Here is a 23,193-nt window from a genome sequence, read left to right as displayed (position 1 = left end):
CCGCACCTGGTTCTGATGTTCCAAACAGCCAGGTGAGGTTGGCTCATCATCAAGGGGACACCAGGCTCCAGAAAGCCCATGCTGAGCGGACTTGAAGGCTCCTCAAAGAGGACAGCTGTAGCTCTCCTCCAGTCCCCTGGCCCCTCCGCTGTGCCATCACTGACACTCTGTGGTCAGTTCTGCACTGCGTGAGGGGCAGGTGGCCCCGCTGGGCAGCACTTCCTCCTGCAGCCTCGGGGGTGCGGGGCTGAGGGGGTGGGCCCAGGAGGCGTGGCCTCATCTGTCCTTGTTGAATGAATGCCTTTGCCTTTCAGACAGTGAAGCAGGCGAGATGTGGGGTTCATTTTTATAACCGAAGAGCTTAGGAAGGACCCACCCTTTTGGTTATAGATGGGGAGGCCCGTCCCTCAAGGGGAAGTGACTTACTGAAGGTCACCTGGCCATACCTTCAGGAGCAAAACGGGAAAGGCAGGGGGAGGGCTGCGGCTCTTTGGAGCCAGGAGCCTGGAGTCGCAGGGAAGAGTCTAAGGGGACCCGCTCCCTGGAGCTCAGATCTCAGAAGTTGAGGACTGGCTCCCCCCTACCCCCTGGCCCGGCTGCCGAGCCTGTAGACACCTCCCTCCCGTAGCCCAATGGATCCTCACTCACTGGTTTCTCCCTCTCCTCCATCAAACAATCCATGACATCCAAAGAGTCTTGGGTAGATAATCCTTTAAGGGGTCACATTTTCAAAGTGTCCAGCTTTGTAAATGTCCACGCACATGTGTGGTGGTTGGAACGTGGTTGAAAGAAAACAAGAAGCTGTTTTGTGTGGGGCTTGCTTGTGGCCTCCTCTTGGATCTGCCTTGGGGGTGCGGACCGAGCGTGAGGGGGCAGAGAAGACCCCTGAAGCTTAGAAGACCCCTAAGCCTAACCTTAGGCGCACGCGGGGGAGGGGCGCACCGCCCTCCCGTGAGAATCAGAGGGAAACCAAAGCGACCTGAAGGCAGCCAGCGTTGCTGGGTGGGGTGCGCGGGAATGGGTGCAGGCATGTCAAAGGGGGAGCGTAATTAGTCCTTCTGAAGATCTGTTTCTGTTACATAAGGCAATTTAGCGTCCTGCTCCCTGGGAAATCTCTTTTGGAGAAAATAGGCCATGCAAATGAAAAGGTAGAATTGGATGATCAGTTGCATTTGTAACCTGTGTTTGGAAGGCATGAGGATGGCTGCTTGTAAACAAACTCGTTTTCTGGGGGCTGGTGACCCTTCCACTGGGACTGACTGACCCGGCGGGTTGTCCCGCATAGGGAGCGGTCCGGTGATGAACTCTTGGTATCTCCCAAGAAACCAGTCACTGTGAAGTCACCCAGTCTTTTTGGCTGGAGAAAGGGGCTCTGGGGGTTATGGAGGAAGCACCATGGTTCAGGATCCTGGGATTAAGTTCAACAGGGGGGCCTGAGCAGGGTTTCCCACAATCTTTAGTCCTAAATCCATGTCCCCTTTCTTCTGCCCCCATCGCAGTCTTTCTGCTCATTGCCAAATACCCCTTAGTCGGTTGTTGGAGAGATTTCTAGAGCCAACCTTGGTCTCTTCCTACAGAAAACTCTCATACCTTGTATACCTCTTGGTTCATGAACTCTATCTGGGTGGTGATACTGGCCCCCCGAAAGTTTGCATCTGGAACCTTTAGCTTTGAGAACCACGGAGAGTTAGAAAAGGGCTGAGCCGGACCCAGGAAGCCGTCGGCAGGAAGCCGTCTGAGTGTAGGGATCACAGGGCAGCCCAGAGGAAGGCGTGCTCATCATTCTTAAAAAAATCCTTAAAAAGGGGCCGGGGGTGGGGGGAGGGGGGACTCCAGTTTTGTTTTTTCTTCCAAATACTCTTGTTTTACAATGTATCACGAAAGCGTGTTTGATTTCTTTTTTCCTGTTTAAGGTGTTGTCAGGTAGAACTTATGAGTTTTCTCATAAAAACAGAGATAGAACAGAGCAAAAGGATGGAATTCTGCCAGACTTTTCGGGACAGGCCCTTTGATGCTTGGGGGAGGCTGGGGAGCGTGAAAGCTCACTCTCCTTTGCTGTAGAGACGGGGTCCTGTTGGTGTTTGATAGAAATGGGGAGAGGGGGGCAGTGGAGAATTGTGTTCGGCCTTGGCCTGGAGCAGATGCCCCCTTCCCCCTCCGTAGTGTCCTGCCCACGGCCTCCTCTGTAGCATTCCAGATGCCGACCCGGAGCCCTGGGACTACAGTGTGGTCCCTGATCCCGCAGTCGCTGTGCCCAGCCTTTCTCTATGCCACTGGAAACGCCTGGCCCTGCCCCAGGCTTCCGGAGGGCAATGTGGAGTCAAGGGTTGAGAACACCGACTTTCAGGGAGGACTGTGAAAAACTGAGTTGCCGTCCGGCTCCTGGATGAATTCTTTTTCTTTTTTTTTTTTATATTGAAGTATAGTTGATTTACGGTGCTGTGCCAGTCTCTGCTGTACAGCAAAGTGACTCAGTTACACACATGTAGACATTCTTTCTTTATATTCTTTTCCATTATGGTTTATCACAGGACATTGAATGTAGTTCCCTGTGCTATACAGTAGGACCTTGTTGTTTACCCGTTCTACATGTAATAGTTTGCACCTGCCAACCCCAAATCCCAGGCCATCCCCCTCCCTCCCCCCCCACCCCCGCCTTGGCAACCACCAGTCTGATCTCTACGTCCGTGAGTCTGTTTCTGTTTCGTAGGGAGGTTCATTTGTGCCATATTTTAGATTCTACATATAAGTGATACCACATGGTACTTGTCTTTCTCTTTCTGACTCACTTCACTTAGTATGATAATCTCTAGGTGCATCCATGTTGCTGCAAATGGCATGATTCGTTCTTTTTTATGGCTGAGTAGTATTCCGTTGCATATATGTACCACATCTTCTTTATCCATTCCTCTGTCGGACATTTAGGTTGTTTCCATGTCTTGGCTATTGTGAATAGTGCTGCTATGAACATAGGGGTGCATGTCTCTTTTTGAATTATAGTTTTGTCTGGGTATATTCTGGGTGAATTCTTAACCACCGCAGGCTCCTCTGCAAGAGGGGATAACAGTATTTGCCTCATCACGGGTCGTGCTCTTAGAATAGTGTCTTGCATTCCAGGCATCCTGAGTAAAGGTGGCAGTGGCTGTCCAGAAGCTGGGGAGGGTGTTTGCAGAAGTTTCACCTCTGCTTTCATCTCACTTCACTCCTCCCCAGGTGACAAGCCACCTCAGCCAAGGCGTAAGCCCCGGGGAGCTGTTGTCCTCATGGTGACACTCAAGGCGGTGCTGGGCATCCCCACTTTCCATCTCTTCCCAGTCGTTCTTTCCCACTCAAAACCTGGACATAATGAACCCCAGTTCGTAAAGGCTCTGAAAATCCTCATTAGAAAGGGCTACTTGAGTGCAAGGGGATGTTTCCTTGAGAAGCTTTTCAACAACATCAATGAAAAATAGATGAGCTCTCTTGAATTGCAAATGCTCTTAAGGTTTTAAGGCAAGAAATGTGAAAATCGGTCTCTTTTTCCCCCTCCCTTGTGGTGAGGTCCGGTTTCAGTTGCTTCTGTTTAACAGTAAACATCAAACATAATCTTTAGGGCCAGAAAAAAGCTTCCTCTTAGCAGCATCACCCTTCCCAGAAGCTTGAACCCAATTAATTTTAATTCAGTTCCGTTTCCACTGGCTTTTTTGTTTTTGCTTTTTAATATTTCAATAACTATTTATTAAGCTTTCTCTCTATGCCTGGCTTCGTGCCCGAGGCTGTGGGGTGGAAGATATATAAAACAGTCAAATTCACTCCTAGCAGAGGGATTATAATTGAGTTAAATAAAGGCAAGACTGACAGCACAAGTGGCTGAATTGTGCCAATTTAAGTACACAAGTAAGAGCCCGCGTGCCCAGAGGGGGTAAAGGGGTCAGAAGCTCACCTAGACTGGCTCAGGGCTCCGTGGGCTGGTCGTCCACCTCCTCGGCTTGACTGAACACACAAGCACGGAGGAAGCAGTTACGTTGCCTTTGCAGAATTGCCTTTGCAAAACCACTACTGTGGGCAGAATCGTAGGGCTCTGCTATGAATAAGGCAGCAGGTTTCCGGGAGTCCTCATCCGCTTTGCCAGTTTGTTCAGCTTGTTCTAGAATAATGGACGGCCCAGGGATGACCTTGCCCTTGTTGGAACACATCAAAACGTCATAAGGCAGGGAGCTGGGGACCACCGAAGGCTGCTGTGGCCCAGGCGGAGGGAGGAAGGTTCCCTGGAGCATCCGCTGGGCCTCAGCGCTTCCATCGTTCAACACGTAGCTGAGAGCCTAGCGTTTTGGAAAACTGGTGTTTCTTAACTCTACTTTGATAACTCTTCAGAGAGGGACTCCATTGTGTATTCTTGTGTGCATCTGAGTACCTATGTTTGCTTCTGATTGGAAGGATAAAAAGCCCAAAGAACAAGAGAAAAGAGGGGATTTTCTTCATCGGCCATTTTCCAAGAAGTTGGATAAGAGCCTGCCATCGCACAAACAGCCCTCAGCCTCGCTCATCACGCAGATTCAGAGTACCAGGGCCCTGCTGAAGGACCGGAAGGCCGCCAAGCCTGGCTTCCCCGACAAAGGTGGGTCGGCTCGGGGGGCTCTCCAGGCCATTTGTGTTCAGCTGCGTGGCCGCTGTGTACCCCAGGCTGGTGGCTGTGTAGGCCCCTGGGACAGACACACCTCTCGTGCCCATGGGAAAGCAGGATTAATGCATGCAAGGCAACCTGAGAATAAGCAAGTCCAGACTGCCTGGTGTTGTCCACCAGTGTGGGCAGGATTTGAGAAAGCAGAGATGGGGTGCACGGGATTGTGGGAGCAGAGATCAGGGTGTAAGGTATTACAGGAGTAGAGATCAGGATGAAGGAGCAGAGATCGGAGGAATGGTTTTGCAGGAGCAGGTAGGGTGCGTGGCATTGCGGGAGCAGAGCTTGGGGTGCATGGTATCATGGAACCAGGAATGGGTGTTCAGTACTGGAGGGGCAGAGATCTTGGTGCGGGAGCCGTGATGGGGGCGTGCTCTTGTGGGAGCCTTCACCAGAAAAGTGCACCCTGAGAGGCAGTGATGTGGGCTTTGGGGTGGAGGTAGGGTGCTCAAACCCAGCTCTATAGTTGGTTGTGGCCCAAGTTCCTTCCCCGCTGAGGATCTTAATTGGTTCCGTCACTTGTGAGGAAATCTACCCATCAGAGCTATCGGGTGGCTCGAATGAGATATGTGTGTGGGCTCCTCTGCCTCATTCATCATCCAGCACGTGAGATAACTGATCGATATGGGTCTCCTTCCTCTGGGGCAAGCCTCCAGCGATGCAGAAGGGAGGCTTAACACACACTGAGAGCCGGGAGGCGGGCACAGGGAGCCGGGGAGCATCCTGAGGCCAACTGTGGGGTAGGGGAGAGGTTCTCCTTACAGAGGGCGGATGGGAGAGACTGTGGAGTCCAGTCTTCGATCTCTTTGTTTTAAATGTGAAGAGACTGAGGTTCCAGGAGGGCCCTGGCTGTCTGAGATCAACCAGTGGTTCCCTGGGCAAGCAGGAAATTATCAGAGAGATTCAAACAGCACCAAGCAGCGCGGTCCATTTGGCTCTGAGACCGGTTCTCACCCAGAGAAGAACAATTCCATTTAGTTCAGTTTCATTCTGCAGGTTTCAGGAAGGCAGGGACCCCACTGGAGAGACTGTGCTTGTCCCTCCTTGGGGGATCCTCCTTTCTGGCTTGGGAATAGGCAGCAAATCCTGTTAGGACCCTTGGCAGTGGCGTCCTATGGATTCCCCAAGGAAAGTCTAGGTCAGGGCTGCATATTTGGGGGTAACTTTGCAGCCTCAGAGGTGGAGTGCGTTCCTTGATACTTTTCTGGACCAACTGTCCTCTGTTTCTTTGCATTTTCCTGGGATTTGAGAGCCTGTTGCTGAGAAGCACCCCGGAGCCTATATAATTGCTAGCACTGACCACTCACTGTGTGGTAGGCACTGTTTCAACTCTTACGTCAACCCAGTGAAATCATTCTCGCCCCCATTTCTAGAGATGAGGAAATAGCCCAGAGAGCTGTCCACAGTCAGAGAGCTGGTGAGTGACGGCACCCAGATTTCCAACCATGCAGCCTGGCTCTAGAACTTTCTCTCCTGACCAGTGTAGCCTACTGCCTCCCGGGCAGGATGGGATGAAGACGAACCGGCAGTCATGCTCGAGGGTTGGGGCTGGTGACTGTGCCCTTCTTGCGGGGACAATGCAGTGTCTGGCTCTATGCCCCGGGGCTGACTCTGAGCTGGGGATCAGTAGGGCCAGTGTGAGGGGCGTCCTCCCAGGATTTGCACCTCTGGGGAAGTGAAGGAAGCAGGACGGCACGGAGGGAGAAGCCGGGCTACAAGTTGGGAGCACGCAGCCACCTCGGAGGGACAGGGACCTCACATGCCAGCTGGAACACTGGAGACGTTAGCCATCGATGAAATTTTCCTTCTCTCTGCCGGTGAATCTCGGGCATCTGTACTGGCCCGAGGAGGAGGTTTATTTCAGGAACTGTGCATTTATTTGTGTAAGGTGAAGAGGATTCCCAGTGCCCTGGGCTGTCCCCGAAATCACTGCCGGGGGCGGCAGCTTGCTCCTGCCTCTGAGCCCCGACGGGGCCTATAAAATATGATGGTAGGAAAAGGCAGCTAAGACAGGGCCTGTTCCACAGGAACTTGGCTTTACTTCCCTCACCTCCAAACCCGTGGAGGTTTTCCCTTTCTTTTCTGGCAGAGTCTGCAAACCTGGATTCTAGTCTGTGCCAACTTGAAATGGAAACCGTGGGGGTCAGCTGGTTGCCTTAAATATACAGAGGAAGAGTGTTTCACCCCTGTTCAGAATTAGGTGAGGCTCCGGTGAGACCAAAAAACACGAGGGAGCCTTAAAAAGGAAGGAGATTCTGACCCGTGCTATGCTGACACGGAGGAACCTTGAGGACATCGTGCTCAGTGAAACAAGCCGCTCACAAAAGGACAAATACTGTGGACTCCACTTATACAAGGGATGTAGAGTAGTCAGATTCATAGACCGGTTGCCCCTGGCAACCACTGTTAGATTTGCAAGGTGAAGAGTTCTATTTCAGAGCAGTGTGGAGGTACTGAGCACTACTGAACTGTGCACTTAATAGTGGTTAAGTAACAAATAAACACTTTAAAATTCATGTTATGTAATTTTTACCATAATTTTTAAAAAAAAAGTCACGAGGGAAACCCTCCTTCCAGCTTCGATTATCTGAGGACCAAATCTGCAAGTCCTCAGAGAGCTGGTATCCGTGTGCTTCCCCAGTTTCGTGATCGTTCTGTTGAGCCGTGGACCTTTTTATTCAAAGGCTCTTCGGCAGGGTCCGGAATTTTAAGCAACCGAAAGGAGAACAGATGTTAAGCTGGCGCCATGAGGCAAATCAGAATCCAGGAGGCCTCCCATCACCAGCCTTCTGTCTCCTCCATTCTAGGAAGACCATCTGATTCCCCATGGGGAGGATGGGATGCTGCGGCCATTCACTGCATGCTTCCATCTGACCTCCCTGGATAACACGCTGTCTCAGTGAAGCTGGGGGTCAGAGCAGGCGGGAGCGGGCCGTCGGCACTGTTTGTGTGGCGTCTTCATGTTTCCTTTGCTTTTTTGGTGTGTAGATTCCTTCGGCTGCCGCAATATTTTTCGCAAAACCTCGGACTCCAATTGTGTGGCTTCCTCCTCCATGGAGTTCATCCCTGTGCCGCCCCCCAGGACACCCAGGATTGTCAAGAAACCAGAGGCCCCTCAGCAGGGGCCTGGGAGCGCTGGCCTCCCTGGCAAGGAAGACCCCCCGATGCTGGATATGGTGCGCTCCTTTGAGTCTGTGGATCGTGACGACCAGACAGAACTGCTGTCCCCGTCCCATCACTATAGGATTCTGAACTCCCCTGGAGGCCTGGCTCGAGGGAATCCCGGTGAGCGGACGCTCTCTCCCGTCCTGCTGCCTGGAAGCCCGTCGCCTCTCCAAACTCCTTTGCACCCCACTCTGGTCTCCTTTGCCCACGAAGATAAGAACAGCCCCCCCAAAGAGGAGGGCATGTGTCCCCCAGCCCCGGGGTCCGGCAGTGGCACCACACAGCCCCTGGGGAGCCCGAACTGTGTGAAAAGCCGAGGCAGGTTCCCCATGATGGGCATCGGACAGATGTTGAGGAAGCGACATCAGAGCCTGCAGCCCTCCACAGACAGGCCCCTGGAGGCCAGCATGCCCCCGCTGCAGCCCCTGGCCCCCGTGAGCCTCTCCTTCGACGTGGCTGACGGTGTCAAAGGCCAGTGTTAACCTGGGCCAGCAGTGGGGTTCTTGGCATTTCTAAGGAAAGCAATGGAGCAGCTCCATACATCTGTCAGGGCATGAAGACTCAAAGGCCTCTCACAGAGCATCCTTCACGGTCTCACCTCCTCCTGACATGCGATGTCCCCACAGCTGAAACCCACGGACCCAAGAGCCCATACAGCCCAGTCCCGAGTAGGGCCCCCTGGAGATGCTGGGATCCCCCAGGAGGGTTGCCTGCCCGTGCATCCAGCTCCAATCATGCACGGCCTCCTTCCTCCCACCCACTCACGAACCCTCCACCCACCTCCCTCAACTGCACTGGGGGTGAGAAGCCAGCATCGGGCTCTGGGCCACTCAGATGACAGACCCTTCCGAGCTGTTTCTCCACTTCGTGCTCTGTGTGTGCCTCTCAACGGACTGTTCTCTTTTCAGCAGTCAGATGGCGGCGTCACAAACTGGTTCACCCAGGCACGGTTTCCCCTCTTTTCATAGAGGTGGATCCCTGCAGGGGTGGCAAGAGTTGGCGACCTGGAGCGCCCAGTCCCATGAACCCCTGGGGAGGACAGGCAGGAACCTCCGAAACCAGCACCGTCCCCTCTGAGCAAAAAGGGGCATCTGGTCAAAGACCAATCCGAACAGTGGGGACGCCAATGAGAGGAAAGGGCCGATGGGGACACTCATTTGCCAGGCAGGGTCTTGACAGATTTCTTTTCTCTTTTGGTTGAAGCTTGCTAATGGTTGAATTGTCTTCTCCGAAGCTGATTTTTCTTTATGTGATGTCATTAGACCGAAACAACATAATTTTAAAAAACCTGGATGGAGAGATGAGAATTGATTTCACCAAACTCCTGTTCTCACAGGAGGATAAGCGTGGAGGGCATCAAAGCTCACCCAGGTGATGTTTTGAGTGGCTGGTGGCCTACGCTGGCCTGCAGGAGGGGCGAGATCATAGCCGGCCATGTGTTCTTCCCATCAGATCGACAGAGCCCTGATCCTGCTGGAAAGCGTAACACATAGTTACGGGTGGTTATTTGGAAAGAGAGAAGAGAATTATGGTTGGATATGGATGTGCTCAGAAGGCACCATTAGCTCTGTGCAATGCGGTTTTCAAGCTGCCAAGGAAACAGGCGTGATTTAGAATTCAGCCAGTTTGCCGTGGGCTGTGAGGCTCGTCTGGAGGGCATCACGTTCAAAATACAGTATCGTATCTTCTTTGAGGACAGCAGCATTCCTCACGCAGGCTTTGAGTCCATGTTCTGTTTTCACACCTTTTGCCAAGGATGGAACCAAAGATGCATCTCTGGGTCTGTGTCTGTGCCGTCCCTCTGTACGTGTTTTGTGGACCCCAGCGTCGTCTGACCGTGTGTAGCTTGGAGCCCACCGGGGGCTGTCTCCACTGGGGTCTGGGCCCTGGCACTTGGCGGGGACCACTTGGTGGTGAGCAGAACTGGCAAAAGAAGAAGAATCAGCACAGGTTGGATAGAGGTCAGTTCGGAGACAGGTTACACTGCAGCCTGGAGTCTTCAACTGTTGGCTGGTGCAGGTGCGGCCAGAAACCACTAATGTGGCCACCCCAGGGCTAGTCCTCCCAGCCCACTGATCCCGAACAAAGGCCACAGCCTTTGAGCATTTGCAAAGCCTGCCTTCCCTTCCACCGGCAGCCAGCCTGTGCCAGCGAGTAGTGGGGATGGTCCTTCATTTCTTCTCATTCAGCACTGGCGACCTTCTTCTGCCCCAAACGTCTCTGACTGAGCAAGGAGAGAGCGGATACCTGGCTGTCCCCAGAAGCCACTGCCGTGGCCAGTCTTGGCTGACCTTGACAAGACCTGGGGCTGCTGCTTCCCCCTTGATGGGATCACCCCAGCCCTAGGGCTAAGGAGTAAGTCAGGCTCCCCGCTGTTGGTGGCACTCCTTTGGATGGCTGCAGACCGGGTTGCGGAACTTTCCGTTGAAAATAGAGCTTTTTAAGTCGAGAGAAGAAAAGCGTCTGAAAAAGTCCCTCTCTCCATTTGACATGAAGTGTTTGGTCTTTGATCGCCGAAGAAGCCTTTTTGAAGATGGTTTCCAGCTGCAAGTGCCGGCCCTGCAGGCTTGCAGGCTACGTGCCTGTGAACTTGGTCTAGCTCTTTATGTCTCTCTCTTGTGTTTTACTTGCCTCGAGAACATGAGCATTTCTATGTCGCTGTTAGCTTGCTGGGACGTGTTCCCCGATCCTCGTATGCTTCCAGAACAGCTGCAGGCTCTCCTACAACTGACCAAATGCATCGCCACTGGCAACTTGAACTGTGAACTCAGGTTTATTCCAAACCCAGTGAGAGGTGAGGGGGGGGAGTGAGGAAGGGGGGAAACTGTATTTTGTGTGTGTGAGCACCTGACAAATCTATGGAACCGAGTGAGAGAAGAAATGTTAATTCTTTATTATTTTGTTATATTTATATGGAGACCTTGATTATCCCTTTGGTAAGTACAAAGCGTGTTGTCTCTTTGACCCATGACTGTCTCTCAGTAGTAGTCTGCACCTGTGAGCTGAGTCAGCCAGCCTATAGTTACTGCCGGAAGTGACAGCTATCTTCGTGTGACATCCGGGAGGAAAAGTCGGCTTTCGTTGTACCATCTGGTCATAAGTAAGGACTGTATTTATGTCACCATTATTAAATATATGTACTTTTATAACGACTGTGAAATACACTTTTCCCTCACTATGGCTGCTTCATTTATTGGCTAACATATCTTAAAACTAAGAGCACGTTGCAAAATAGTGGTATCATCTTCTACGTGAAGTTCTTGGCCCAGCAACTGACAGGATACAAGAGGGGATCAAGGTGTGGGTATCTGAGGGCATTTTTGGCTTCGTTTCACTTGCCACAGGGTGTCTGCCAACATCTATCTGCCTGACGTCCGGCAAGTGGCAGTTCAAGACGAATCACAATTTTTCTGTTTTTGGGGCGGGGGTATCAGGATCTCCCTTGTAGACTCTGAAAATGGCACATGAAGAATGCCATCTGTGAACATTACCTCTAGCTTTTGTCCTTGTTTGAGGGTTGGGGGAAGAGGAGTGGTGAGTAGAATGGAAGGGGGGTCCAGACGGGGTGTTCGGATTGGCCCAGTTCTGACTTCTTTCATAACTGTTCACAAAACATTTTTCATATCTACAGACTTGCTTAAGCCCTGTGTCCCCCTTGCAGTGTGGCTCCCCTGCACGGTGTAGCATGGTAGAAAGTGAGAGGCCCACAGTTTCCACCATGCAAAGCTCGCTCTGAAATTTGATGGGGTGGGGATGGGGGAGGCAAGAAGGTGTGTCTAGTTTCGATGATGATGTTTTCTTTTAGGAATCAGAACAATTCAGAACAGAAGGGACCTGAGATCATGGGGTTCAACCCAAGCTTTTTTGAAGAAGAGAAAACTGGGGCCCCAAATGGTTTAAGGACTGTCCAGGGTCCCTGAGTGGGTCTGGGGGGCAGGGCACCTTCCTCAAAGAACACAGAGAAATCAGAGAGCATGGCCACCGTGGGCAGAGGGGAAAGTCAACAGCAGATCGGGCTGTCCTTACAGCGCGTATCTTTGGGGTTTCCACGTGGGCCAGTCTTTGCTGTTTTAAGTTGTTCTAAAAATTGTGCAGCTTCTTGAGATCCTGAGCATCACATGCTTTCCGTCTACCATCAACTCTTTTTTTTTTTTTAAACTCTTTATTTTATACAGGAGTACAGTTGATTAACGATGTTGTGTTTCAGGTGTACAGCAAAGTGATTCAGTTATAGAGATCCTGAGCATCACACGCTTTCCGTCTACCATCAACTTTTTTTTTTTAACTTTATTTTATACAGGAGTACATTTGATTAACGATGTTGTGTTTCAGGTGTACAGCAAAGTGATTCAGTTATACATATACATGTATCTATTGTTTTTCAAATTCTTTTCCCATTTAGGTTGTTACATAATATTGAGCAGAGTTCCCTGTGCTATACAGGAGGTCCTTGTTGGTTATCTATTTTAAATACAGCAGTGTGTACATGTCAATCCCAAACTCCCTAACTATCCCTCTCCCCTCCCTTTCCCCCCAGTAGCCATAAGTTCGTTCTCTAAATCTGTGAGTCTGTTTCTGTTTTGTAAATAAGTTCATTTGTGTCATTTTATTTTAGATTCCACATATAAGTGATATCATACCATATTTCTCTTTCTCTTACTTCACTCAGTATGGCAACTCTTGAAGCCGGACAAAAACTCTTTCATTCTCAACAGATCTCCCAAGTAAGCAGCCACCCTGGATAGCCTCGTTATCTATGTTAGCTGTTAAAAGGCTACTGGGTTTTACGAGATTAAGTCAATAAAATACTTTCTATATAGCCATGTCATAACGTGAGACCAATTCAGAAAGAATGTGAGACTGATATTTTTAGGGGGTCTGGAAGCCTCTCGATTATCGTATTTGTTTTCTTTGTAAGACCCTCTAAGCGTTACAGGCACAGTTAGAATAATGCAGAGCAGTACTGGGAGCTGGTTCAATTTAATGTCATCACTTTTCAATGAAAGGAGCATATTTCCTGAGTAGTAAATGAGTGTACTATTTGTGGCAGGTTTTTTTTTTGTGGTCAAGGGTGCTTTTCAGACACCTGGTTCCAAAGACAAATGGAGTCTGTATTTGCACTTCGTTCTGTGGACCTGTTTTCAGGACACACAGTTATCTCTGAGAGCTGATGTCTGTGGCTCCAAGGGGCCTGGGGGTGGGAAAGAGTGGGGAGCATCTCAGCCTTTGCAATCTGCTTCTACATGTATATCCATGTTTGGGCTGGTACGCGATTAAGGAGGTCTTTGGGGGCATGAGCTCTGGGAGTGTAGAGTAGACCGCTGTGCAGCAAACTCAGGGACTAACCAGTGACACGTCACAGAGTGGACAATGCCAGGACGCTGCATTATTTAATAAATGGCTCCAATTTAAGGGCCTGAGTTAGTTATACAACATATTCCTTGTTCAGAAGATGGCCCATAGCTGTTTTTTTAATTATTTATTTACTTTATTTATTTATTTACTTTTGGCTGCATTGGGTCTCCGTTGCTGCACGCAGGCTTTCTCTAGTTGTGGCGAGCGGGGGCTACTCTTCGTTGCGGTGCGAGGGCTTCTCATTGCGGTGGCTTCTCCTGCTGCGGAGCATAGGATCTAGGTGCGTGGGCTTCAGTAGTTGTGGCTCGCGGGCTCTAGAGCGCAGGCTCAGTGGTTGGGGCACACGGGCTTAGTTGCTCCGTGGCATGTGGGATCTTCCCGGACCAGGGCTTGAACCCATGTCCCCTGCACTGGCTGCCGGATTCTTAACCACTGTGCCACCAGGGAAGTCCCCCCATAGCTATTTTGAAAGGAAAGTCTTTGGCTGATATTATATATAAACCCTCAGGAATAACAAAATTTATTTTTTCTAGGCCTTGTTACCACAGCCAGCTAACAACGGGCAGAGTGCAAGCCTGCGTCAGGAATAAGGCTTCTTGTCCAAGGTTAGGTAGTGAATTCACGGCAGGTCTGAAATGAGCGTGTTTTCTGTGATCCTTCACCAGTGTACTCTTCTCTGACAACCAGTGTGTTAGATAGATAGATAGATAAATTCAACCCAAATCTCTGTGATTTGTGCAATAAAGCTTTATTTCTTACTTACACAAACATTTATGCACTTTGGCTGACTCCAGAGTAGCTGTCCTCTATGTGGTGACTCAGGGATCCAGGCTGCTTCCAGCTTCCAGTTCTGTCCACTCAAAATGAAGCTTCTCTAGCTGCTACAGCCAAGAAGGGCGAGCTGGAGGGCTTCCACTGGCCCTTGAGAGCTTCGTGAGAGCTGGAACTAGTCCTATGGCCCTGCCTGTGAGCAAGAGGCTGAGAAATGTGTGGGACCATATGGATATTTTGGGTGCAGTGAATCTTTCTGCCACAGGGGAAGTACAGATGCCTCTCCCTTAAAGGCTCCCTAAAATTGGATTGGCCTTTCCCATTGTTACACAATTATGGCACCTCTTCATGTGTAAGGACTATTTGTTCTAAATAAAGGGATAAGCATTGTTAATTATAGATACTTCCTTTAATTTAAGAAGAGTGTTATAAGCTGAATTGTATGCCCTCAAAAATTCATATATTGAAGGCCTAACCCCCCGTACCTCAGAATGTGGCTGTGTTTGGATATAGGGCCTTTAAAGAGGTGAGTTTTAAAAAGGCCACCATTAGGGTGGGCCCTAATTCAATCTGACTGGTGTCCTTATAAGAAGAGGAAATTTGGATACACAGAGGGGACACCAGACAGAGGAAAGACCATGTGAAAACACAATGAGAAGGCAGCGTCTGCCAGCCAAGGAGAGAGGCCTCGGGAGAAAGCCAACATGCTGACACCTGGATCTTGGACTACTGGCCTCCAGAACTGTGAGGAAATAGATGTCGGTTGTTTAAGCCGCACAGTCTGTGGTATTTTGTTATGGCAGCCCCAGCAGACTAACACGGTGGGGAGGCCAAATAGAAATATTTATATATTCTACAAATCCTACAGATTTTGTCCCATATGTTGAATCTCGTTTACCCTTTTCTTGCAACTAAATTACTCCCAGAAAGTTGTCCTTTTTTTTGGAGTGAAATTCCACCTTTTCCAAGTGTCCCCGATATGCTAGACCCATGAGCCAGTTGTTTTCAAGTATATTTCTTCCTTCAATCCAGAGACCCACAGACTTTTCTGTAAAGGGCCAGATAGAAAATACTTTACGCTTAGCGGATTATCGTGCAGTCTGTGGTATATTCTTCTTTGTGTTTTGTTTTTGTTTTTCTACAACCCTTTAAAAATGTCTGGTGGGCAGACAAAAACAGGCCACAGAGACTTTGGCCCTCAGGCCTCCCGCTTTAATCCTCACAAGAACCCTGTGGAGTGGTCAGATTGTCTCTATTTTACAAGTAAGTTGAGGTAGCTTTGCCCAGTTCACACAACCAGCACTAATGCAGTCACAGACCGCAGATGTTCAACATGTCCCACCACCTGAAAAGAAGAAAAAGAGAGCTCCTTCCTTATTGCTTTTGGTAGACTTCCAGCGGTGGTTCCAACCACAGGCGCGGCGACACTCCAGGAGAACGTCTTGGTCACCGGTCTGCCGCTGCCACTATTAGTCCCCATTCTCGGATTCATCCTGCTTCATCCACACAGAAGAGCATGGCCCTGGTGCTCAAATCACATTCCATTCAAGCCATTTCCCATTCTCTTTGTGGATGGCCTCTCCAAAATGGGCTCTTGCTTGCTCATAAAAAGAGAGAGCTTAGTCAACATTTGAGGGAAAAGTCTAAATCTAGAGCAGATGTGTAGCTGCATGGTGTCTTGTAGATGAATCATGACCATTACTCAAACCTGAATGACATGGTGTGGCCACTGGCTGGACCAGCATCCCCTCCACTGAAAGATGAATCGTGCCATCTGAGTCAGAGAGCCCCAGAGAGCCCATTCAGAGCCCTTCCCACTATGGCCACTTCAATTACATGAGCCATTCTCACTTTCAGAGCATTTGGGCCCAAGTCACAGAATCACAAGGACCTTGGGGTCACCTAGTTCCTGGGCTTAGTCCCTCCCAGGAGTTTGGGGCATTCCACAAAGAGCGACAGGAAACATGGGTTCTCAAGATAAGCACGAAGCAGCTTCTTGGAGCAGAGCTTTTATAACTCATTGCTAATTAAAACAATTTTTTTGTTTTTTTACTTAAAACTAACATAGGTCATGTATTCAGATGCAAAATTAGTGTGAATATTGTGACTCCACCCCTGATTGTCCTCTCTGCTTTGGATATTTCAGGGGATAATTTTAAGAGGCAGAGTCAGGGTCAACCTCCCTCATTTACAGATGGCGCATTTGAGGCCAGAATGGAGAAATAAGGCATGAGGAACTCAAACTTGTCATTGGCAACATCTGCCTCCACGGTCAGTTCTCTTCCCACCACCCTGCGTGAAGAGCCCAGAATCAAGGGAGGGGCTGGGGATGCTTAGGAGTGTCACGATGCCTGGGGTCTACTCATTCCGTCTTGCAAATTTTGGGCCACAGAGAGGGTGGATAATAGAAAGAAGGAAATTGATTTGTGAGGAGTATTTGAAGGAAGAGGGTATGTGTAACTGCTCTCTCCACCTTCCCAAGCATGGTTTGTCTTGCCCTTCTCTGGGTACTCATGGTCCTCCACGAGTACATCCAACACAGGGATGGATGGGTGGGTGCATAGTAGGTGGATAGGTGGGTGGAAGGGTGAGTGGCTGATGGATGGATGGGTGGGTGGATGGGTGGGTGGTGGGTGGATGGGTGGGTGGGTGGATGGGTGAGTGGCTGATGGAGGGATGGGTGGGTGGTGGATGGATGGGTGGGTAGATGGGTGAGTGGCTGATGGATGGATAGGTAGGTGGTGGATGGATGGGTGGGTGGATGGGTGAGTAGATGACGAATGGATGGGTAGGTGGTGGATGGATGGGTGGGTGGATGGGTGAGTGGGTGGTGGATAGATGGGTGGGTGGTGGATGGATGGGTGGGTGGATGGGTGAGTGGCTGATGGATGGATGGGTGGGTGGTGGATGGATGCGTCACCATCTTCTGCTGTTACCAGGGCCAGAGGCCTGGCAAGTCTGGACCTGACACAGGGCCTTGGGAACCACGGGGGAGTCAACTCTGTGAAGTCTCGAGATGTTCAGAATTGAGTATGTTAGGAAGTGATGCTTTGGGTGGAAACTTTGGGATGCTCAGAGGCGGGGAGGAGAGGAAACCACATCTGACCATGTGGAGTGATTGGCAGGTCCACCCCAAGGAAGGCAGACACTGGGACCAAGTTGATAATCTGGTCACCTCCTGACATAGACTTTCACAGAGAGACAACCCTGGAGGGGAGGGGGGATGCTGAATTGTGGGAATGCTGTGTCCAGGGGTTTATGAAGTCTCGATTCTCCACAAAATCTATGGATCAGCATACTGTTTGTCCTAAAACTCTATCTTCACATCAGAATATTCTCTGGAGTTTCAGGCATGTTTATCAAGCCCCAGAGAAGGACCACACTCAACTCAGTGTATCCAAAACAAATTATCTCATTCTTCAGAACAAATTCTCCTGGCCTCCCTCTTGTAGTGAAGGGCACCACAGATGCCTCCTTGCCCAAGCCCCAACCTGAGCATCATCCTGGACCACATTCTCCCCTCACCTCCCACCTCTAGTCCATTCACAAATCCTGTTAGTTCCACCCTCCAAAGACGAAGGGCTAGTATGATCTCCACATGGAGGTATGAAATCCACTCTCCTCTCATGCCACTTAGCATGGGGCAGTGGAAGACACATCAAATCCAGAACCATCTGCAAAATAAGAATTTGGGGTAATAAGTTAAATGAGGATTAAATAGTTAATATATGCAAGACACTTAGAAGTGTCTGATACAAAGCAAGTGCTATAGGTGTGTAAGCTATCTTGTGGCAGTTTGCTGTGCTGTTGTACAGAGTACCAGAGTCGAGGGGCCTCCGTCCTCAGCCTTGATCTGCATTAAGGAGCTATGGACAAGTTGTCCCACTCTCTAGGGAGAGATTCCTCACAGACATAAAACAAAAACAGTTGAATTCAGCCCCTTGAGAAAGTGAACTCGTGTTCTAGCATTGCTGCCAGTTTTCAGAATGCTTTTGTGGAATTCTGTTTTAGTATTTCTCTTGGAATTCAAAATATTCTTTTTTTTAATTGACTTTTTATTTTGGAAAAATGTTAGATTTACAGAAGAATTACAAAGATAGTACAGAGAGTTCCCCTTACCTGGATATTCCTTACCCAGTTTCCCCCATTGTTAACATCTTACTTTATTAGAGTATATTTGTCACAACTAAGAAACTGACATTGGTGCATTACTATTAACTAATCTCCAGACTTTATTTGGGTCTCATCAGTTTTCCCATTAATAGGACAATTTCTGTCCCAGGATCCAATCCAGGACACCACATTGCATTTAACTGTCATGACTCCCCAGTCTCCTCTGGCCTGTGGCAGTTTCTCAATCTTTTGTTGTTTTTCATGACCTTGCGGGTCTCAAGGAATACTGGCCAGGTGTCCTGTAGAATGTCTCCTAATCTGGGTTTTTCTATTGGTTTCCTCATGATTAGACTAGAGTATGGGTCTTTGTAAGGAATTCCATGGAGAAGAAGTACCCTTCTCAACCCATTGTATCAGGGCGTACCTGGGAGCCACATGGCAACATGATGATATGAACCTCAATCATTTGGTAAAGGTAGAGTTGTCAGGTTTCTCCGTTGTCAAGTTCCTGTTTTTCCCTTTTTCTAGTTTTTGGAAGCCAGTGACTAAGTGAGAAGAGGGGAAATCACGCTCTACCTCTGGGAAGAGGGAGTATTACATACATTATTTGAAATTCTTCTTTAAGAAAGATATGTCTCTTTTTGCCCATTTGTTTATTCAGTCACTTATTAATATCAGTATGGACTCGTGGTTTATAAGTTTATACTTTAGGTTATAATCCAATATACATTATTTATTTTGTTGCCCAAATTGTTCCAGTTTGGGGCATTGAGAACCCTTTCAGGTTGGTTTCTGCATCCCTTTGACATGCTTCCTCCCTTCTGTTTTTTTAACACTCCCTTACTTTCTGGCATTCTAAGATGCTCCAGGCTCATCTTGTATTCCCTGCCTCTGTCCTAGAAGCAGCCATTTTCCCAAGGAGCCCTGGTTCATTACGTTCTTTTGAGAGCCATCAACAGTGCCAAGTCCAATTCCTTTGTGAGTGGATTTTAAAAATATTTTAATAACTAAACATCATTTGGAATCTTATCTGGTGACATAGATTGGTAATCAACTGAGTTAAATAATCTCATTCATCAAAAACTATGTGACAGAAAGTAAGTGGTGAACCAAAGCAATGGCATGGTTGAGAAGCAAATCACAGCCAGTCTTTTTTTTTTTAAGTATTTAACATTTCTCAATGACTTCTGTGTTTATGCATTAGAAAAATCTGATCAACTCTTGGCTTTTGTGGGATGAATTAAGCATGAACAATGTCACTGATGCAAAAGAAACAAATGAACACTTCCTTCCCTTTTGCTTTTGAAAGTGGTGTTTTTCTTAAGTCTTAGGGATGTTGAAGTTTTCCACCATAAATGTTGAAACTTAGCTTCTGGATCATAATAGAAACACCACGTTCCATGATTAGTTACTATTTTTCTCAAAAACCTGTGCTTGTTCATTTCTTCAAACCCCCCTTGAAAAATCAGAGCAAATGCCAAGGCTTTTTAGCTTTAAGTTCATGAATTAAAATTCTTGGCAAGTTTTCACAGAAATCTCTCTAGTGTTCAAGTCCTCTTCCATCTGACTGTAACACTTCAGCCATCATGCTCACAATTAATTGTCCAGTGTGCCGATCTTTCAGCATTTCCACTGCTCTTTTGAGTGAGAAGGCAACTCCCCGTTCTCCATCGCTGAACCAGCTCCTTCCTTTCTTAAGCCTTCCATGACAATCAAGAACTCTCTTCTTTGCCATATATTCTTGGCTTTTTCTCCCAATGCTTTCTTTTGAAAAAAAAGTCAGATGTCTAGCTTACCCATTGTTTTATTTTATACAAAATTGGAGACTCTTTGCTCTTAAAACTGCCATCATTTTTACTCAGACATGAAGCAACATGCACATCCTCTTCAACCCCCTGGCGCAGAGCTGTCTGCTTGGTGTGGGAAATCCTGCTGCCGTCAGGCAAAGGCGGGTTATAGCAAGTCCCTTTTAAGATCAGTCTTTGACTTCCACAAGTCTCACGGGCCACCCCTTTGGATACACAGAAATCCACTGCAGTGGATGGACTTATATTCCTGGTGCAAAGAGTCAAAAATGTTTGTCTCGTCTACGATGATGAATTTTACATGTCAACTTGTCTGGCCATGGAGTGCCCAGATTCAACATAATTTTGAGTGTGTCTGTGAGGCTGTTTCCAGAAGAGAGTCGCATGTGAATGGGTGGACTCAGTAAAGCAGATGATCCTCCGCAAGGTGGGTGGGCATCATCCAATCCATTGAGGGCCTGAATAGAACAGGAAACAGAGGAAAGAGAGATTCTCCCCTTTTATTCCTGCCTCACTGCTGGAGCTGGGACATCTCATCTCATCTCTGGCCTTTGAACTGGGGTTTATACTAGATGCTCCCCTGGTTCTCATGTCTTTGGACTTGGACTAAATTATATCACCAGCTTCCCTGGGTCTCCAGCTTGCAGAGGGCAGACTGTGGGATTTCTCAGTCCCCAATTCCTCATGATAAATCTCTCTCTCTCTCTCTCCCCGTGTGTGTGTGTGTGTGTGTGTGTGTCTCCCCATATATGTGTGTGTGTGTGTCTCTCTCTCCCCATATATATGTGTGTGTGTGTGTGTGTACACCTCTATAGGTATATATGTTCTATTGGTTCTCTTTCTCTGGAGAACCCCGACCAATACACTCTCCTTAGAAGGACCACATGTCATCTGGCTAGGGACCACCGCCAGAAGTTCCCCACCAAGCTGTCTTCTGTAGAGCCTGATACACCACTGTGAGCCCCTCCAGTACTGCCCTACCTTGACCCAACACAATTCCAACTTGGATCTGTTCCCTCTCTTCCCCTTCTCATCCCAACGTATCCAAACTTTTTGAAGATATTCTCACATTTGCTGCTTCCGTTTCTTCACGCTGTTCCATCCACCGGGCACCACTGCCTTCTGGTCTTCTCCCACTGTGTCATTGAAATTGGTCTCCAGCATCATTAGGAACTTCCTCATTGCCAAATATAATGAGTATTTTTCATTTATTTCACTGGACTGTCCTGTTATGGACTGAATTATATCCCCCTGCCAAATTCATGCATTGATGCCCTAACCCCAATGTGACTATACTTGGAGATAGGACCTTTAAGGTGGTAATTAAGGGTAATGGGGTCATAAGGGTGGACCCTAATAGGATAGAACTGGGGGAACTTATAAGAAGAGGAAGACACATCAGGGATGCACAAACACAGAGGGAAGAGCATGTAAGGACACAGTGAGAAGACTGCCATCTATACAAGCCATGGAGAGAGGCCTCAGGAGAAACCAACCTTGATCTTGGACTTCCAGCGGTATTTTGTTATGGCAGCCCTAGCTGACTCATACACTTTTTTTCCTAGAAACTTTCTACCCTCCCAGTTCCGTGATTCTCCTCTCATCTCTTTGACTCTTCCTTCTTTGTCTCTCTCTGGATTTCCTCTCCCCTCACCGCTTTCTAAATGCTGGTGTCCCCACCTCCCATCCCCAACCACCTCACTCACTGTCATTGTTTCAGCTCCTCCCTCCAAGCCAAAGTTGTTAACATCTATATCTCCCTGAACTTCAGACATGAGCGTTCAGTCTCTGGTTGGAAATCTCAGCAATCTCATAGGCACCTCAAAGTCAACATGTGCAAAGCCAGACTTACAAGTGTCCCCTCTGAATCTGTTCTCTTTCCTCCATTCTGTTTTCTTCTGCCCTGAGGCCCCCAGGCCAGAATCCTAGCTCTCATGCTTGATTCCTCTCCTTCAGCTCCCACGTTCAACCAACCTCAGGATCTTGCTTCTTCCACCCCTTCATTGAAGCCACTTCCCTTCAATAGCCTTTACACCAGTCTTTATCATCTTGGGTCAAGCCTATTGCAACAACCATCTAACTGGTCTCCTGAAATCCACCCTTCATCCACTTGGTCACTGATCTTCCTAATATTAAACTCTGACCATGTCACTGCCCTACTTACAGACCTTCATTGGCTCCCTAATAGCCACAGGCTACAACCCCCACTGCTTAGCAAGAACACAGGGCTCTGTGCAACCTGGTCCCTGCTTATCTTCCAAGCTCAACTCTCACCATTCCTTGTCTGTAACTGTGTTTTAGCCATGCTCAGCTGCTCGTATTTCCACACACATATCTGCTGTCTTCTCTGCTGGGCCCCTCTCTCCCACTTTTCCTGCCCATTTTGTAAGACTATGTCCAATGTTCTCTTATCAAAGAGACATCATTGTCCCCACTCCTACCATCCTGGAGTGGGTCATCATATGCCTGTATTAGTTTCCTATTGCTGCTATAACAAATCACCACAAACTTAATGGCTTAAATAATACAAATGCATTCTCTTACACCTCTAGAGGTCAGAAGTCTGAAATGAGTCTTATGGGGCTAAAATCAAGGTGTTGTCAGGACTGGTTTCTTCTGGAGTTGCTGTTTTCCTGCCTTTTCAGCTTCTAGCAGCTGCCTGGATTCCTTGGCTTGTGGCCACTTCAAAGTTATATCACTCTTATCTCTGCTTCCTTCATCATACCTCTTTTTTCTGACTCTGACCCTCCCTTCCATTTTGTAAGGACCTCTGTGATTAGATAGGGCCCTAGATAATCCAGAGCACTGCCCACCTCCCCCACATGGTAACATCTTTATATCCTTAAGTTAATCACATCTACAAAGTTATTTTTGCCATAAAAAGTAATACTTATAGGTTTTGGGGATTAGGATGTGGATATTTGGTGGGAGGCATTATTCAGTCAACCACAATGCCCCTCTCTGATTCTCCCATAACTATTGATGCATATCCTGATCGCTTCACTTATTACGTTAGTTTGTAGTTGTCTATTTCTGCATCCATCTTGCCCGTTTTACCCCCAACTGCTCTTCAGCCTTCGGAATCATATCTTTCTCATCTTGTATTCCCAGTAACAGCTGTGCCTGGAGCATAGTGGGTGCTTAGCAAACATTTGTTGAATAATGAAATGAATACAGATCTCATCCTGGTTTTAAGATCTGACCTTTGGCTGGACTTGATGTATGCTGAGATTGCCCAAGAATTTAGTAGTTCAGAGAGTAAAGAGCATGGCAAGTTGTTTGCCCCCCTTGTACCTAGCATACTTCTGCCCACCAAGCCAGGAG

General features: G+C 48.4%; 1 protein-coding gene across 1 annotated transcript in view; it reads left to right on the top strand.

Moving 5' to 3' along the window:
* The window catches only part of HUNK (hormonally up-regulated Neu-associated kinase), a 113,569-nt gene extending 102,566 nt beyond the window's left edge, over positions 1-11,003 (top strand). Inside the window, exons 10-11 of the mRNA XM_022567894.2 lie at positions 4,417-4,597; positions 7,649-11,003. Coding sequence (XP_022423602.2) covers positions 4,417-4,597; positions 7,649-8,307 — 840 coding nt within the window. The 3' untranslated portion in view covers positions 8,308-11,003. The remainder of the gene's footprint in view (positions 1-4,416; positions 4,598-7,648) is intronic.
* The last annotated feature ends 12,190 nt before the right edge of the window (positions 11,004-23,193 follow it).

Source organism: Delphinapterus leucas, chromosome 4 (assembly GCF_059928025.1).
Source record: "Delphinapterus leucas isolate spDelLeu-1000000601 "Yukka" chromosome 4, BTC_Dleu_Yukka2, whole genome shotgun sequence".
Taxonomy (NCBI): domain Eukaryota; kingdom Metazoa; phylum Chordata; class Mammalia; order Artiodactyla; family Monodontidae; genus Delphinapterus; species Delphinapterus leucas.
The sequence above is the reverse complement of the archived record's forward strand: the minus strand, read 5'-3'. Positions and strand labels throughout refer to the sequence as shown.